Raw genomic sequence first — 19378 nt, 5'->3', positions numbered from 1 at the left:
TTCCGGAGAATTGTATGCATCGTAGGACCACTGGCACAGTGGCTAGTCCAGGCGTGGGCCACCGTCCTGTTTGTGATTGTTGTGGAGCGTTTGATAAATTCAGAATGTCAAGTGTGTTTTAGACCACATGGAGGACAACGTGTTGTGGTTCATTATAGATAGTGATGAAGTGCTGTTTAAGAGTGACGAAGATGGCATTGTGTAAATAAGTTTCCTTTCTGTGAAGGTAAAGTTCACGAGCATTGTCTTCTTTCTTAGTGTCACAATCCTAGGCACACTACGTATTTCTTGCCAAAAAATGGCTGCGAGTTCAATATTTACTTTGTTTGATTAAGAGCCCTAACATTACTTTTATGTTAGTTTCCTACTTTCGACTCATAAAAATTAGGTGCCTGTTTGATCCGGTGACCCGTTAGAATTGCAGCAATTACTGCCAAATGATTCAACGGTATGTTCTGGTGTTTAATTTGTCTCTCGTTTAATTTGACTAATTTCATCGGTCCCATCACGGTTGAACTAATGGAAATCAATTGTATTTGTGTGAATATTGGTGTCCCACAACATAACTAGTAACAAAAAGTGCTGTGGTAGAAGCAAACTACTACTGGTCTCTCCCTGAATCACATTCTTGCAATAAAATAAAACAAGGACACATTTGAATTTTAGCGAAGAATTCCTTTTTTTTTTCACCCTGCAATTTCATAGCGGGATCAGCTCACGCAATGTTTTTGAAAGATCGCACAACAGGCAAGTGCTGGACGGTGACGCACGTACCGCATGTTGTCACATTTAAATGCACCGTAACTGTGAGCTCACCCGCAGGCAGGTGCTTGAGGTGGTTGTTGGAAGCGTCGAAGGTGACCAGTTGCGTCAGCTTGCCTATGCCCGCTGGAAGCTCCCGGATCTTGTTCTCCCGCAGGCTCAGCATCGTCAAATTCTGCACAGTTGAACCCGTGAATGGGGCTTATCACTGCCTCACTAGAAATAACCAATAACGTGAAAAGTTGACACAACGCAGAAATAAGTTAAGCCAGATTGACAGATTACGCTTGTGATGGACCACTGAGACTGTGTCGGTCTTACCACTGGTGGAGGCTGAACTCGCTCCACCCATCTCTGTGCACTTTTGAATGCTTATTTGGCCACAGAAATGTCTAGGAGCTCCAGGACAACGAAATGGCAAACAAAAATTCCTACCGGGTTCCTGAGCCCCTGTGGCATACTCAGCATGGCATAAGGCAAAGGACAGATTACAGCTTCATTAGGAACAGCAATGTAACATTAATAACAGCATGAACAGCATGTAATTAACATCGGCAAACAGTACTTCAAAAGATAAGTCTGGGCGAATGCTTAAATGCATGATACTAAGCATAACTTAAATAACTTTTTAAAAACATGTACTTGATATTGTATTAGTGATGAAGTATATGCAATAAGAATATTATTGCCAATTTTACTGTGGCAGAACCTTGAATAGCGAACTTTGCATATAACTCAAATCCCGACTTTAATGTTTAATTGTTCAAAATTTTAGGTCTGCATTATAAGTGCAAAAATACGGTATGCAATCGTTTGAGTGAGCACGAAGACGGTCCAAATGTTCAAGTATTAGTAAGATCTTGATGAGGGCTAGTTGGTTCATACTTAGAACTGAGGTGAAACAGCGTGAAAAAGACGAGGACACAAGGAAACAAATACCACAGACAAGCACCGACTTTCATCCAATCATTGTATAATCGTATTTGGCGCCATTTTTCAGACTTCAGTAATTTGCACATCGTTGTTGCGTGTCCCCAAGAAGGTTCTACGAGACCAAAAAGGCCTGTGATTTCAGGTGGCGTGATGCGTCTTCTCAGGTAGTAACTCAAGGAACGTGACTGGCAAGTAGTTATGGCGATGAGGTTGACACATACGTTGAAAGTCTGCGCTTGTCTGTGGTATTTGTTTCCTTGTGTCCTCGTCTTTTTTGCGCTGTTTCACCTCAGTTCTAAGTATGAACCAACTAGCCCTCATCAAGATCTTACTAATGCAAATTTCTTCTACAATGGGCTCCTTCCTCTCATCACCGGCCTTGCAAGACCCAGCATACGTATGTGTCAACCTCATCGCCATAACTACTTGCCAGTCACGTTCCTTGAGTTACTACCTGAGAAGACGCATCACGCCATTTGAAATCACAGGCCTTTTTGGTCTCGTAGAACCTTCTTGGGGACACGCAACAATGATGTGCAAATTACTGAAGTCTGAAAAATGGCGCCAAATACGATTATACAATGATTGGTTGAAAGTCAGCGCTTGTCTGTAGTATTTGTTTCCTTGTGTCCTCGTCTTTTTCGCACTGTTTCACCTCAGTTCAAGTATTGTACAAGGTTTGCAATGTCACAGCTCTGAAGTGACAGCATGACATATGGTACACTTAGCATAAATTTCATACCTGGAAGTAGCAAGGGCATTTGTGCCACTTTGAGCAGGACATGCAAATAGCCGAGGTTTTAACAACAATATTAATTAAAATGTCGAAACACAAGTAAAAGGTGACAAAAAGAATGCTCAATGTCCTCACCGTTAAATTGGCTATGTTCTCGCTGACTTCTCGTATCCTGTTGAAGCGCAGGAACAGCGTGGTCAGCGATGTCAACTTGTACACAACTTCGGGGATCTGCAAACCACAAATCCAGGGAAGGCAATAACACTCACTGAGACAGGCCTGATTGAAAAGAAAAGGCAATACAGCTGAACCCGGATATGCCGAACCCACAAATAACAAATTATATTGCGCAGAACAAACAGCTGTCAAATTTCCTAGAAAATTTTTGTGCACTACTTCAATCTATATACCGAATTACCCATACAGTCAGAACCCGCGATAACGAAATCCTCCAACAATGAAATTCTCCCAACAACAAAATATTTTCTTATTCCTGGCAAACGGCCGTAGGATTTAATGCATTTCGTACCTCTCAGCAACTAAATGTCGCTGTACTACAGTCCTGCTTCAACGAAATTTGCGTGGAACGTAAGCCAACACATTACCCACTCGCGCAAGGCTAGCAGGCTCCAAAATGTGCTCAAATGCGATTGTTTTGCACTAAAATTTCGTAAAATACCCCCACATTACACTTGTGTGGGTGCTGCCATTTTTGTTTACAGAAACAATGAAGCGCCGGAACCGATCCCGGCAGAAACACATCATGGCCGCCATCTTGTTTGCTGATCTCCCGTTTGAAGCGGCAGGCATGTTGCTACCAACATGTAACAACGGTTTTTGCACACCTGCTAGGCGAGAACGTAGATCGTTGTTTGAAACATGCATTCAGTTTGTGTTTCCCGCAGCTGACAACTCGGCGCCGCATAGTCCAATCACGTGAGGCGAAACTGAACGCAAACTGAACGCGTGTTTTGAACAATGATCGCTGATCGCGCCATTGCACTGCATAAGGTGCGCCTCGGTGAGAAAAATGCAGCAAAAACAAGGAAATACAGACACGGAATTGTTTATGGCACTTGCGATGGCGGTCGCAACGTGGAGTGCCACGCATTGGGCCCTCACTGAGCGATTGTCCGGGAATACGCATCCCTTGCTTCAGGAACGCTGGTTTTGGTGCGACACGACAGGCATTGGGTGCAGTTTCGGCACTGGACGAAGATTTGCACCAAAGTGCCGTAATCTCTGCCATTTGCCTTCGGGTACGCTAGGTACGATCACTTTTGCACTCGGCACTGGATGCGTCAGCGCCTACGGGCAACAGCGTGCGTTGTAGAAATGCTGCTGCATGCGCTATCGCTCTGCGTCCAGTGCCGAGTCACACAAAATCGCACAAAAGTGATCGTATCTCGGAAGGCAGACGATCGAGAATACTGCTCCACGGCAATGCTGCCACTGCTGATCGACACATGCGGTGCGCTTTGTACTGTCGGCAATGCGGTTCTATATCCTTGGGCAAAGCTTGCCAAAGTAGGCTAACGGAATTTTGACAGTGAAGCGTTGTTCTGCGATGCATTACTTACCTGCGCTGTCTCTTTCCACAAGAACAAAATTCTTGCGAAAGCAAATTTTCTCGCGTTCCCTGCCAATTTCGTTATTGCGTGGTTCAACTATACCAATTTTTTTTTTTTTTTGTGATCTCCTTCATATTCGATATATCCAGGCACATACCGCTGTATTATCATGTGCTCGTCAACCAATGGAAGTTCTAAGCAAGCTGGAGTTTGTTCAGATGCAACTTGCAATTTTGCAGCATTCATTTTAATACCAGTGGATGGTTTTCAACATCCATTTTGAGTGTTTTGAAAACTTGTATGCATCACTGGCTGGCCTTGTGAAAATTTTAGCAGTGATTATCAGCAATGTGTGATCACGATGACGGCATGACAACGACTGCAACTATGACGATGAACATAGTACAACAGTTACGGCAACATATGGCACAATTATGACAAAGCAAATAAATGGTTCACAGATAGTACACCTAGTATCAAATCACGAGTGGCGACAAATGGAAATGTTCTGGCAATTTATTCTCCTGCCAATTAAACAAGATAGTTATAAATGAGGTGATGATACCTATGAAGTCCTCCGTGACATTTTCCTGAAGTGTCTTGAACCATTACGGGCTTAGCCTAAAACCCACTTTTAAAAATCTTTATTCTGCCAGTTATGACCTTAAAAACTTGTTTATGTATGTAACTTTATTTGCTTATTTCGAATATTAGAATTATACCTGTTCATTTAATTGGGATCACAACTTTGTACAAGTTTCATCTACTTAAAGGGGACGTGAACCACTCTTTATTGAAGTGGACAAAGGCATTTGAAGTGCAAATAGGCTATTTCAGGAATACTTTGCTGCAAAAAGTACTTCAATGGGTTCAACAGAAGCGGAGTTAATGGCAATCAAACACGGCCTCTGCTGTGCTCCCGTTCCTTCTTCAATGCCTTGCACTGCGAAGGCTACGGCGCAGTGAGGTGTGCCCGCGATGCTCTGCCTTCTAAATATCACTTGGTGCACAGTTCAAATTTCATTTAGGATGGTTACGTAGATGCCATGACTTGCGCCTTTGGTGCTTACGCTGCACTAAACGTAAGCCAAACACGGTCATCCTCAGCGAGTTGCAGTGGACTAGTGGCGGCACCCCGTGGTGGCCACACTATCTACGCCATGTAGCCGACCGCTGCTTGATGTCAGTTATTGATCAATAGCAGCCGTCTAAGGGAAGGACGAAATAGCGCATCCGGTGACGAAATAATGCATTTAGAAGAAAGTGAGGATAGGGCTTTCTGTTGAAAAGAGTGCATTTAAGAGAAAGGTGACTCCGCGATCCACTTGTGAGCTCCATGCACCACGTACGACAGCAAAACTTGGCTGAGATGTTCACAGCGGCATATGCTACCCGTGGGCTGTGTTATTTCACCAAGCCCGAGCACTGGTTCAGGACCCCTTTACATTTGCTGGAAAGCTTTTGAGAAAAATCAGATTCTATTTTTCACTAAAACATTGTGTCCTGCATTTACCTCAATTTATCTATTACTGAGGCTCTTATCACAATAATATTGATGCCTTGAAGATTCTTGAGCACTAATCTATCACTTTAGCTTGACTTGCTATTTTACTTTAGTGTCCCCCCCCTTCTCAACTAACTAACTCAACTAGTCTCAACTACCCCCCTTAACCACTTAAAAGATAATTAAAAAAAAAGACTACCATAATGGCTCATTTTTTATGTGGTATGTTTTAATAAAATGTTTAGAACACAAAAACATGTCTGCAAGTAGTGGGGAAAATCTAATTCAATAAAAGTGATGGTAAGAGAATGCCTACCACTAGAGGTGGGCTTGTAGTATAAGCGAAAAGGTGGGAACTGCTCATGACGAGATGAGGTTGTCAAAGGTCACTTAAATGGTTAATCAATTCTGAAGCGCTTCAATATATAAGAGTGCACGGCTACAAATGCTGCAGTGGAGGTACCTCGTTGAGCTTGTTGTGCCGGACATCAAGCACACGTAGTTGCTTCAGGTTGGCGAGGGTGTCTGGCAGGGTGGTGAGGGAGTTCTCGGACAGTGCCAGCGTCTCCAGGTGGACCAGGCTGCCCAACTCGTCGGGCAGCGTCGCCAGCTTGTTGCCATACAGGTAGAACTCCTCTAGGTGGCTCAGCTCACGCACCGACGACGGCAGTACCGTGATCTGCGTCCAGGCGGGCAGGCAGGCCCGAGTCAAGTCTTTGCACTGACCAATATTAGCATGCTGCGCAAAGGCTAAGCTTAACAAACAACAAAAAAAAAACCTTTGATTAATTGAATTTGTGAATTTACATATGTGAGCTAAAGAAATCAACAAGACTGGCGATTTAAGTACAGGCTTCTAATTAGAAGAAGAAAAAAAAAAGAATTGCAACGTTTGAACCTACAGTTGCCTGTTACCAACACTTCCCAAATGGATATCAGACACACCAAGCTCATGCTGACACAATTGAATGCGAGGCTGCCCAACTTATTAGCACTTATGCGAGTTGCAGTAACCTCTTCTGGTGGCTGCACTGAAGAGGTGCTCGTGTGGGCGGCTTGTGTTCCAAGAGACCCAGAGGTGTCGTGTCAGAGCATATATGCTCAATCAGTTGTTCCCTACTTCTTGCAGTTAAACAAGTGCAGCATAGGTGTCGGTGCCAACACTTGCACAATTTTGCTCGTGCGAGCTCAACTGATTGATTGCAAAAAAAAAAAAAAAGAATTCATTGTAACTGAAGCCTCAAGCAAATAGTTGGAAGGTTAATTGATGAATTGCACAGCCCTAGTCATTATTCATGCTCCTCATTACCATTTTATCATCAATGTCATCAGCCTGAGGCTTCCGACAATACACAAATCCTGCGAGTGCTGATATCTTTGAGAAACATTAGACATTTGCGGTAATTTTAGATCTACAACAATTTGTTATAGTACATATTGGGATCAGTCTTTGTCTTTTATAACACACATATAGCATGCTAAACTAAGACTTCCTACCATTTGCTGTACTTTCCTCAACTTTATTACCTCTTACACTGAGTGAGGAGGTCCCACCCAGCAGTTTTCGAACTATCGGACCCCAACTGTATAAATAATACTGTACTCTCTCTCTAGTGAGCTACTGAATAAACATGAACTTGAATTGTATGCGCTCCACAGGGTTGTGAAGCTACGATGAAGCAAAAATCTGTCTGTGACTTTCCTCCCGCTTTGGAATTTCTTGAATTTTTGCTGCAATGTGGGAGAAAATATAACATCAGAGAACTTAGGCAGTCAATACAAATACAGGCGGCATGTTGTGGCTCCGAGTTCAACTATGACCCATTACTACAAAGGTTGACTATGCCAGTCTTAGGTGCTCGTGTGAAGGCTTGAGCAGCGAGATTACCTTTATCAACACCCAATCATTCTTTTTTGTGCAAACACCCTTACACGATACAAAAACGTTCCTGACACGTTGAGCATGAACGCAGCATTGCACGGTGTCACCACTTGCTGCTGCTCTTGTTGACATCTTTGATATTTTGTAAATGGTATCTTATGAGCACAGACAAGATTAAAACTGTCAACAAAACCTTTTAGCAAGACAATGGAACATGCTATGTTTCCAAGGCTCACAAGCATGGTCAATCACTCCTTGCGTGTTTAAGCCTCTGCCACAAGTTTAATAACTTGTCCCTTAAATGCTCAATTACCGTGCCTGCTGATTACCTTTCGCTCTGAGAGAGTCATTATAAAGCCGTGCACCTGTAGCCTGTACTCACTCCGCGTATGTTAATTCCTTCTTCATTAGAAGAGCAAACAACTAGAATCATTTGCACACCATTTCAAGTGACTCACTGAAGGCTTCCTGCAAATTAAGCAGCAAAACCTGCCCTCCAGTGATACTCTACACGTCAGGGACATTTGAGTTGTCAGAAAGGCAAATAAATAAATGAGCAGAAATTATTGGGATGTGATTGCCAGAGTCAAACGATAACTTCCATGTAGAGCTGCTGAAACATGCTGCTGGGAACACTTATTGGTTAGCTGTATTGGTGTAACATTATGAGGCATTAAGAATGCCGTAATGTTGCAATGCCTCCAGAGTTGGTCTGCATTACGGACCGCATTAAAGCCTCCACAGATGCGTACTATGCACTGGTGTCAGGGTCGGTCCACCAAGTCGCCACCTCCGATTACCCCGTTTCCACGATCGGTCCAGTAGCCATCCACGCAAAAATGGAGGAAAGAGCCAAAGAAAGGTTCATTTTTTAAAACAAGACAGCGCTTCACCACTCACACTCGATTTGCTGAGGTCCAGGCGTGTGGCACCTTGGTCCCGACAGCGGCAGAGCTCCTTGGACACATCCTATAGAGAAATGACCATCAAAGAAAGAAGAAGAGGGCGAGAAAATGTCAGCAAAAATAAGACAAAGCGTCCATCAAGGTAAGCACATTTGAGAGGTTCAATGAAGCACAGGCAGCTCTCAAATAGATGCTAAAGAAGGATGGTGCCAGGCACCATCATTTTACTTGTTGGCAGAGTTCTTCTTTCACCGAAATATCACTGTCATCTAGTTATCACTTGGCACTTTGACATTGTCTGGAATGTATGGTTGAACATGTCCATATACCAAACAAACCTTATCCGCGAGTTTAAATTTGACGACCAATGATGGTAACCACTGCTATCAATATGATCTGAGTGTTGCTTGTCTTCTTGTATACAAGTCCTTGTGCACTATTCCTGCTCTTAAAAGAGCCAAAAAAATACGAGGTACCTTGAAATCGGTGCCGTCACACGTGCACACCTGCACCACTGTTCTGCCCCGAAATCCTAAACTGGGAGATTTGGACTTCATTTTCAGAAGTTCTCAACCATAATGCATTAAATGCACGGAACTGCAATTTTGAAAAAATACTCTACCAGTTGCGGGAAAAGACACAACCTCATTAAAAATCCAACCCGAGGAATCCTTCACTACCATACTTTTACATTTGAAGAAGAAAAAATCAAGACCAACTGGTTACAAAGACAGATTTTCACAGCATCAAGCTGTGGGCTACTCAGAAGGAAATTAACAGCCACAGAAAGAATGTCACATATATTTTTTTGTATCTTCGTAAGCACACACTTTGTAAAAATAAAGGTGGTGTTTAATCAGCAGGTGAAACTCCTGCAAAATTTCTAGCCTGTCCTTACACTGCATCTGACCTCAAGACGTATGCACACCAAGCAAATATCAACTAGAACAGCACAATACCGATTTCATGCAGTACTGGTGCAAGGCACAGATCAAAATCAACATGCAAGCCACGTGCAAGTGCATTTGCAAACCCTTAAAAAGCCCACTAATAAACACCATCCAGACAAGAAAGTTTAGTGTCACTTTGAGTGAATATGTTGTGCATCACCGAGTACAAGTTACGAAGTAGGGTAAAATGGAGACAAACGTTGACTTCCAAGAATTATGCCAAATATCATTCTACCTTACTTTTCAGTTAGGCAACTTTCTTGTATTGCTCATCCATACATTAATATCCAAGTTTTGATTTTTTTATAACATTATTAATTAAAAAATATTGTACTGCTGCTGGCTTCTTTGCTTATCCCCCGTAGCAGATAAGAGCCACTGGTTGGAAACAAGAACTGCATTTTACTGGCAAAGTTAGTGAATGTTTATACAAGCAAACCAAAATAATTACAGCAATATATTATAGACACTTTATCAAAGTCATAGTCAATTTACATTCCATACACAGAGGCAAATTTAGTGATAGAGCAGATGCCCTTTGCTGAAGCGTCACATTGCCGGCTGCTACATGGGAAACAAAAGTGCCATTTGAAATGGATGGCAATGTCAGGGTAAATCAGTAGGCACATTACATATTTGTTAGTTGAGATATTTGCTAAATAACACTGTTATAGTTGAGAACAGTATTTAACATGAATTTTAGTGCAAATCGAGTAATTCATTACAGCAGCACTAACATGATTAGTTGTCCCAAGACTAGCATAGAAAGAATGGCTGCTTACATTGCTGATAGCCTGGGCAAGCTTATGAGACTTAAAATAACAAAAAAAAAAAAAACGTAGTATCAGAGTTGGTGCTGTCCCACCACTGACTATTACTTCCTTTTTGAAGCACTGCTGTCGAGGCTACTGTTGCGGCTCGAGGTGGCATTCGGGGCCAGGAACCCACCAAGCCCATTAATGAGTATGTCAGGTAGTAGGAATGAAGGAAAAGAGGGTTCAATTTACCCTATTTACACTGGCTCCAGATACGGAAGCCCGCTCCATGCAGGAGCATATTAAACGTCTGAGTTCACATCAGGACAGCACACCCTCCTTTTCATACCGTTGTCTTCCTTAGGGAACCAGACTAGGGAACCTGATGACTGCATTGTGGCCAATCACAATCGTCAAATCAGTCACAAAATCCCTCCCATGATGCACCGTTCTGCCAAAATCCACCTCCCATGTTGCACCTTCCCCCCCACATATGGCGCAAGCACACAGCAATCTGAGAATCTGAAGTCGAACATGTGTGCAAGGCAGCATTCGACGTTAGCTCCTTTCATCAATTAGTTCAGGTTGTCAGGTTCAGGTAAAGGGGTCTTTTGTTGACCTGTCAACAGTCGGTGTCAACGTTGCATCGACTTCTAGACAGGCACTGATGAGGGTGGGAGGTTGCCTTGAGGTAAACGTCTAAGGAATGTTCATCGTCATATTGCGACATAAGACCACACATATTTAATGCAGCGCACTGAGTCCAATGAATGCACTCTCCGGTGAAAGCGTTCAGCAGCGACTGTCACCAAATATTTCCAAGAAGGAACCTGCGACTGACAGAAACGGCCAAGTGCATTCGCTCAAAGTGACACTAAATTTGTTGACCTGACAGCTGTCTTACACCACCCGACAGGGGTGTAATGTGGGGCAATATTTGCTGGCAACATGAAATGGGAGAGGGGGGGACGTGGGAAAGGGTGGGGCCCGCTTACCGTCTTGACCTTGTTCGAGAGGTTGTTGAGCCACTCGTCCATCTTAAATTTCACCCCGGCCATGATGCGCTGCGACGAGCTGTGGCACTGTGCATACAGCTACAGTGCGCATTTGTCGTTTTGTTTTATTGATATTTTGTTTTTTTGTGAGGGGTGAGGTCGGGCCGGTGCGCAGGTGCGAGGAGCAAGAGGGCACGAGAGTAGACGAGCATGGCGTGCATGTGGGGGAAGACAATGTGCAGGGGGTCAAGGTCAGTGAACGAAACTAAACAATGGCAAGAAGTGGGCAGCACAAAGAAAAAAAAAGCATCACTTCAACAGCCAGCCAGTGCGAGTAGTGTATTAAAAAGAAGCAGAAAGACTCCCAGACCAAACCTCCAGTTGCTCCATATGCTGAGAAGAGTTGCACGTTTGTTTTTTATGCTTGCATTTCCATTTGCCAAGAAGCATGGTACATGGCTAGAGATACAAACACGGTGAGTGAGAAAAGCCGCAACCAATAAAAAAGGGCTCCCAAAAACAAAGTTGGCGATGGCACTGTCACTACGTCACAGCAGTTCGGCACCTTCTTCCAGTGACCAATGCCCAGACAACTGCTTTTGAAATCAGTCTGGTCTTTCTTTTCTGGGCACAAAATTTTGGATAGTGATAGAAGAAATGAGATGACAGATGAGTGCTAGTGTTAATTCCCCCCCCCCCCCCAACTTTTTCGTTCTTCAGGTGTTTCGACAGATGATCCTTGTGCAGCAAAGGATTCTGTGTTAGTCAATGTGTCGGAACATGCTGGATATAAGCTTAAGAACCATAGCTCAGATGCGTTTAGCGTATTTTATTTTAGTATAACCCTTCAGATCAAAGTCATTATGGAGAGGGTTGGTTACATCCATTTCAATAACTTGTGCAATATCACCAAATACAATGTGCTAAGAAAATGCACATACCGTATACGTATGAAAAAAAAAGGGGAACTAGGATTACTTCAGTATACAATGCTAACTAGTGGGTAATAAGACGGCTGATGACTGGCAACGGGGACATGCCGATCTGCAAAGTGGTCCTCAAGTTGTGCCACATAAAGATAACTGAGCATGCATACTAATTAGAGGTGTCATAGCAAGCTTGGCTCCTTCGAGCGTGATGTGCCACTTCACCTCACAACCTTGCTCAATTTTGTGCACAGGACGGCAAATCTCAATGTGTACCGACTTTCTGTGGGGGTATACACAGTTAAATCTTAACCAAACCAGCCGTGCACCGAGTCTGGTTAACACTAATGCAAGAGAAGTCCATTAACAACAAAAGCAACCAGAAAATCGGGCACCATTGTTGCCTAGGCAAGTGGGTGGACGCTAGGGACTGCTCTACAGCAGTTGCACAGGAGTACAAACTGTGCCAACACAGCAAGATCTGGTATACTTCACATTTTACATTACTTTCTCAACTGAAAACACAGCATACAACATGTTACAAAACTACAGTATGGAAAACACCAACATGCTTTGTACTTCCCCGCCTAGGGGCAACGACATTGGGCTAAGATTTTACGTCCATAATTTCTGTGAACATCAAACCATTCACCTGTCTGACTTTAAAATTAAAGAAGTTTTTTTTGCGTATTTGTGTTAGTTTCATATGACCTGATATCGGCTGGTAACTAATGTAAGCAAAAGAACAAAAGAGCACACTCAATGTGGTTTCAGACTACAGAAAATTTATCATGGTGCTACGGCACACCATTCAGGCTGCTACGATTGGCCAGCGGTGGTAGTGACCTTCTAGCCTCTCCTGCACCACTGCGACAAATCGCTTCGTGAAGCTGACAATGCATACCCCTCGGACAGACCTGCAGTGACAGCAAGGCGAGACACGTTTGGTGGATCGAGTGTTTGTTGGTTCACTGTCGCCGTCACGGAAGGTGAGAGTAAGAAACTCCTGGAAAAGGGTGTTCTACATTGTTTCCTCGCAGACTCTGGTAACTGCAACGGTCGTTTCACAGACGCTCCAGCTAACTGATGGGTAATCCCAGGAACCAAGACGGGTCAGCTTGAGTCAAGCATGACAATTCTTGTCCATGAAGCTCCTGTCCTTTCTGCGTGTTCAGTGAACAAAGGTGCGGGAGTGATTGTGAGAACCCTCGCCCTCAACGCGGGTCCTTCGACGACTTTGGATGTTCCGATTGGATGAAGGGGGGCGGCAGATTTCCCTGCCCTAGGGATCTAGAGAGGACAGAGGGGGTTTAAGCAGACTTTTTTGGCTTCTCGGGGGGCTTCAATCCAGACATGCTAAACTGATCAGACGTAACATTCTCCACTCTTCATGTAAATAAACCCAGTACACCTCATTCTCGATGCTAACATGTTCCTCCCTTCAACAACGTCCTGAGTGTGGATGAATCAGACGATGGCATGGGCCAGCTACACCTTTTGAGATGTCCGACCATAACTCTTATTAACCATGATGACTACCAGCCTGGAAACCTACAAACTGTTAGTGTACTATATAGTTAAACCTGCATCTCACATGCAGCATGGATTGGCCAGCAGTTGTGAAGGCTGGCAAATGGTTGTAGCAGTTGGTTGGTTGGTTACCCCAACCACCGGTTTCAATCACAGCACACAAAAATGAAAGATCGTGCAATGCTTGGCACAGAACTCAAAAGCACACTGACAAATGCCAAAATCGGGCAGCCACAAGCTGGCATGCAAAACTCTGCAAAACAAAAATGCAGCAGCCATGCTCTCTTCAAGCAGTCGCAGCCAATAAGATAGATTTACATATGCACAAGGCACTCAAAGAAAGGAAATACACACACTGTTCTGTTCTCTTTAAAGGCAAGGTAATGAGTGAAAATAGTTCATGTTTCACTTTGATCAATAATCGATCAATCTAACTTGGCTTAGTGTTTTCCTTTAGTGCCCCTCCCTTTAGGAATACATGTATCGGTCAATTCACACCCAGAAAAGGAATAGTCTTCACTTGTAAGTGCTCAATCATATTGTACATTTGTGGCAGATTAAGAAGAATTAAATTTTTTATGCAGCTGACCTTTATGTATGTTCTCACATGCAGATGCAATATATTTGGCTTGCATTAGTATAAACTGCCCACTATAAATGAAAAAAATATATAAAAAATTGCACATTCTTGAGTGACCTTGCTAGGCTTTAATATGCAACATCTTGTGCACCACAAAAGAGAAATTTGAAAGTTGGTCTCAGCCCCCCCCCCAAGAAAAAGAGAACAAAAGAAAAATGCTACCTGTTCTTTTGAATGAACACAACAAGACTGGAGCTGATATTTTAACAACTGCACAACAAAACGTTAAAAGTAAAAGCTTATTTTCTCCTCAATGTAAATCAATTAGTTCCATTTCAGCAATAAATCCTTGTGTTATTGTTGTGCCCGTCAATGCATCTGTGTCTTTTTGTCCATCTAAACATTTTGTTAAGCTTTCTTTCTTGCACTACCTAATATGTGGTTTCATATATATTACATTCTGATTGCATTATACAGGGAAAAGGGGGAGGTTCTGTCAAGCTGCTCTTTGGGCAGCTTCTACCGTACTTTTGATGGAAATGAAATGCAACTGTAAATGCTATAATATTCAGCAACTGCAGCATAGATACAAAATAGCCAGATTAACCTTACTCCAAAGAATACTATAGTAGGGTAAAATTTTAGAAAAGAGGGGCGTTTGCTCCTCCAAAGCACACGAGCCTCCACCAAGAGGCACGCACTCCAGCTAGGTGCGTGCCCAGCTAGGTGCGTGCGCAGCTAGAGCCGGATGGCTGGTGACCCCGCCGATGGAGAAGACCTGCATTTCGAACTGGGCCGAATCGCGTCAGCTGTGTGTGTCTGCTCCTCGACAGAGTGAATTCCCAAACTGTTTGTGGTGGTCCACCATGCCGGAAATATTGCGAGCTTACGATGCACCCTTTGTGCCGCATGCGTTTATTCTGAGCCGTGATCCGGCAACAAAAGATTGCAGAGAGCTTTGCTGCCGCTGCTCTTCGCTTCGTCTGAAAACAGGATCTTGCGGTGACACACAGCTACAGGCAAACATCCTACATGTTTGTTCCATGGTGTTTTGTTTTGCTCGAAAGTAAAGTTACGACGAGGAAAGTCTGCCAACGTCTGGTGCCTACTGTTAGTGGCAGGCGTGTTTGTGTACTGCGTCAGGGTTAAAAAAAAAAAGTGAAAAGGAAAGAAAAAAAAGAAACTATCACACCCTTGAAAATAAGTTCGTGAAAACACAAAACCCAAAAGATTCTTATACTATTTAAAACAATGAATGAAGCATTCATTGCATCTTTCCTGCCTCGATTGTCTTCTTGGCCCTGGTTTGTAATGGTTTCGATAAATTCATTTTTAAGTACTTGTTAAATAGCGACTGATTAATTTTAAGTTCGGAAAATGAGTAGTAAATGTACGGCGTACAAGTAAAGCAGTGCAAAAGCCATGCAGAGCTGCTCTTTCTATTATTTTCCCGTTCAATGAAGCTAAAAATCAGATGACGCGCCGCACTGTAGAAGGCAAGCGGTTACTTTACTCTAGCAATCCAGCATGTGCTGTAGCATTCCGATCGCAAGAACTCTACCAAACCAGTCGTCAAATTACAGAAGTATTTATACTGAGAATTACGCATTTTAGAAGCACGGCTTTTTTAGCAGAACTATTTCAGTCGCAGAGGCAATCGGCTGTTGCACTTTCGTCATCTGGGTGGGGCCCCCCCTTCTTTCTAAAGTTTTACCCGACTATAGATCTTTCATCTACACTATTTGTTATCCCTGCAACTAACACTAAGAACCTGTCAGTAACACAGTTGTAAGCATACGCCGCGCATTGCCAAGCCTAATGTATGCAAGTCCTTTTACTTTCTGCAAACAATGACTGGAACAACTTGCCAGAAGCTATTGTTATACATGAAACCTTTAAACATGTACAATCACCCTTCTTATTGTTGTCTTGCTCTCTTGCAGTTCTCGTCTGCTTATGCCGAGAACAGCTTCTATGCGTGTGTTCTATGCTATGTTTTTTTTTTTCCTGGCTGACATTTTAGACCACAGATCTGGATTTAGATTTGATACTTCTTGTCTTATTTAGGATGCATATAATTTCTGTTATTTTGCTTCTATCAAGGTACATACCAAATGGTTTTCATGTTTTATTGCTCTGTCGTGTTGCAATGAGGCAGAGAGCTCCTCAAGCTGTTCATTGCGGCCTTTTGCTCAATTATCTCTATTTATTTGTGTAAATGAAAAAAGAAAAAGTTTAATTTGAGTTCTGTGACTCACGAGATCAGCTTGGATAGAGCCCTTCTTCTTGGACGTCGGCTTGGGCTTCGTTGTCCCGGGATGCGTGACAGTCACCTGTTTCGGCCTCGCTGCATCGCCGCTTCCAAGTGACCCCGAGCTCAGCTTTTTCTCCTAGCAAAGGACGAGGGTAAAAGAGGAGGAGAAGGAAGGGCACAGAAACGCAATAACGTAAGCATCAACCACTTAACAGGAAATTTTTTAGGCAGCCACGCGATAGTACACATCCGCTTATCTACATTATGCAATCTACAATGCACCCTGCACCACTAGAGGCACAAATCTGTTCTGGGCACTTCCTCACCGATAGAGGGGCTGGGGAGTGTAGAGGACGGAAAGAAGCAGAAAGCAACAACGCCCGCACAAAACCAGTGTAGCCTGTCAAAGTCAAATCTATTCGCAGGAACAACAGCAGCGTAGTAACACGCCACCTGGTGAGCAGAGCGAGCAGTTTTCAGTAGTACATGCTGCACTTTCACACTGACAAGCAAACTGAGCACTCATCTTGAAGCACTGGTACCCAGCTTCTGAGAACCTGACTGGCACCGGCCAACTAGAACATAGGAGAGTATGTGCTCCTTCGCATGCACATGGTCACAGACTTGGCCTGGCTTGACACATTGAGTTAAAAGTTAGCCCTGATGCAGGTGCGTGTTTGTTGTCTTCCAATAAGTTGTGTGAAATTGTTGAAACCCTGTGGTACTATTATCTTAGCTTACAACCTACAACATTACAAGTTTACAGCAAATACCTCCTGTACTTCCATGCACAACACAAGGGAATGACAACTCATGCGACAGCAGGTACGCTTCTCGCTGAGGTGAGAGAGAACGAGAAAGATGGAAAAGAAAGGTACTAACAATGACAAAGACAGTGCACACTGCACCAAGTAAGCAGCAGAAGCTGACGGCAGAAGCAGACACATGCTCTGAATCACATGACTGACAGTGCTCATAATCTTACCAGTGCAAAAATTATGTATGCATTCTTCCAAACTTAATCAATAAATTTGAGTGAGCGATTCAAAAGAAAAGCTGGGCTATGAGGGACACCATGGTGGAGGGCTTCAGGTTTTTTTATTCAGCTATCCTAAAGAGCCCAGAAGGCATTACATAAGGGGGGGGGGCGTAGATTACAATGAATGGGGGGGAAATATCCAAAATACACAACTCAACAAGAAAATATGAATTTCAACATGACAATATTAACAAATATCGGTTAATTCTGAACATGTGAGGATCCCTAAAGGCCAACTCTGGTAGTATTCTTTTACGATGTCAGGATAAGTGCTTTTTCAAGATAGATTTCTTTATTTCCAGAATTACAAGTGTTCTGGTGGATCCCAAAGGCTAAAAGCTGTTGGAAAAACAGACATGACGAAATCCTCCGGTCATAAGTAGGCTGGTCCAATTTGTTAAAAACTTGAAAATTATTGAATCCTGTTCTCATTGTAACTGTGTACCAGTAAAATATGCGCATTCGGTCAAATATCTTGGCCTGATCTTCGACAGTGATCTGTCTTGGAACTCGCACCTTTCTTTTGTTTGTCAAAGACTTCGCGCTGTATCTTGTGTCCTGTATAATATTAGATATTTTATGCCTTTTTCTGTCCGTAAATGTGTTACACACGCTCTAGCCTATAGTGTGCTTAGATACGGAATCACTGTTTATGGTCACTGCACGGTTCGCTGGCAGCGCAGGGTGAATTCGCTTCTACGTTTACTTTTGAAGAATATTGCCTACGACCTGCCCATTGGTAATAACATTGATATTTTTAGAAGATTAAAGCTTCCAAATTTGAACGCTTTATTAACAGAAACTATTGTGCTTAAACATTTCTGGTACAGTCAGTTCACCATTCCATATGTTCCTGCACGTGATTTAAGACCAAAATACCGTTACTGCATTCCTCGCTCCTCAACCTGATACGGAAAGCGCACACGTCAATACTACGTACCTGCCTGTTTCAATAGTATGCCACCTAGTGTATTCCGCATGAGAACAAAATACACCTTGAAAAAATTTTTCGGTATGTCTCCGCATTACTTCCTGCCCCATAATGATTTAATCGAGTGTTACTGTCTTAATTGTTACTGTCTTAATTGCTGTCTTGTTTGTTTGTCGAGTTCGTTGCAACATCTCTATTTTCCTTTGTTTTGCTGTCTGCCAGGCGCTGCCACTCAAGCCCTTGGTGAGGCTTTGGTAGGCCTGATTTTGGTGTACGAGAATTGACATTAATAAAAGTTCTATGTATCTATCTATCTATCTACCTATCAATTTTAAAAATTAAAGAAGAAGTGCCGAAGCCATAACTGAACTAGGTAGCCTGGAGGGCTGCTTTCATGTGGTGACTTCGATGCCTACTCGTCTTGAAATTGAAGAGTATTGTTACATCACCTTCCTTCAAGCGCCTACCGTAGTATGGCTTTGCGAACCCAGAAGCTTCCATAAAGTTTAATATATAAAGAACTTAAGAAAATGAATGAAACTGTCAAATATCATGTGCTATTCCGTTAAAAGGTCCAAGTGCTTTAATACTATAATCCTACGGGCCAAAGAATGGTCTTTGCAAAGACGAACGTTTATGCAAAACAATTACTTGGCAGGCACCCACTTTTCAGTCACCATCGTCTGCTAGTAGGCTTTGACATTGCCAAGCAGAGGGCGGTTAGTGAAAATCATACATTTGCATGCACAAGTTAGAAACACGCATGGCAACCTTAAACGTTCATTTTAGGTGGAACGAAGTGTCTTAGAGTCATATCATTGGGCACAGATGATCAGAGTGCCAAAGAGATCATGTATAAACTTTGTTAAGATTTGCTGACCTCAAAGATCACCAGAGTTGCCCTTTATAGGTACACTAGAGAGCAGCACTAAGTGAGCTCATACTGTGTTATTGCAAAGCATCTTCTGCTTTCCTTCCGGCCTACTGATGGTGCGCAAGAGGTTGCAGATCCGACTGTCTGCCACAATGGTTACACTTCGACGGCAGCAGAACACAGCAGTGCTTATGCATTTAAGGTTTTGGTGCCGGAAAAGAAAGAAGGTAATATCAATCCAGAACCTTCTG

The 19378-nt window shown here is 43.1% G+C and overlaps 1 protein-coding gene across 6 annotated transcripts in view; it reads right to left on the bottom strand.

The window, feature by feature from the left end:
- Positions 1-19378, bottom strand: part of Sur-8 (leucine-rich repeat protein shoc-2) — a 189821-nt gene that overhangs the window by 31230 nt on the left and 139213 nt on the right. For 5 of the 6 annotated variants that reach the window (XM_075673278.1, XM_075673273.1, XM_075673275.1 and 2 more), the window contains 6 exons: positions 16288-16419; positions 10994-11092; positions 8289-8357; positions 5970-6185; positions 2567-2662; positions 817-937 (listed from right to left, as the gene is read on the bottom strand). In XM_075673278.1, the coding sequence (XP_075529393.1) occupies positions 817-937; positions 2567-2662; positions 5970-6185; positions 8289-8357; positions 10994-11056 (565 nt within the window). In that variant the 5' untranslated portion in view covers positions 11057-11092; positions 16288-16419. The remainder of the gene's footprint in view (positions 1-816; positions 938-2566; positions 2663-5969; positions 6186-8288; positions 8358-10993; positions 11093-16287; positions 16420-19378) is intronic. The other variant, XM_075673274.1, reaches the window with a different exon arrangement.

This window comes from Dermacentor variabilis, chromosome 10, assembly GCF_050947875.1.
Source record: "Dermacentor variabilis isolate Ectoservices chromosome 10, ASM5094787v1, whole genome shotgun sequence".
NCBI lineage: Eukaryota > Metazoa > Arthropoda > Arachnida > Ixodida > Ixodidae > Dermacentor > Dermacentor variabilis.
Note: the sequence above shows the minus strand (reverse complement) of the source record. Positions and strands in the feature narration are given on the sequence as shown.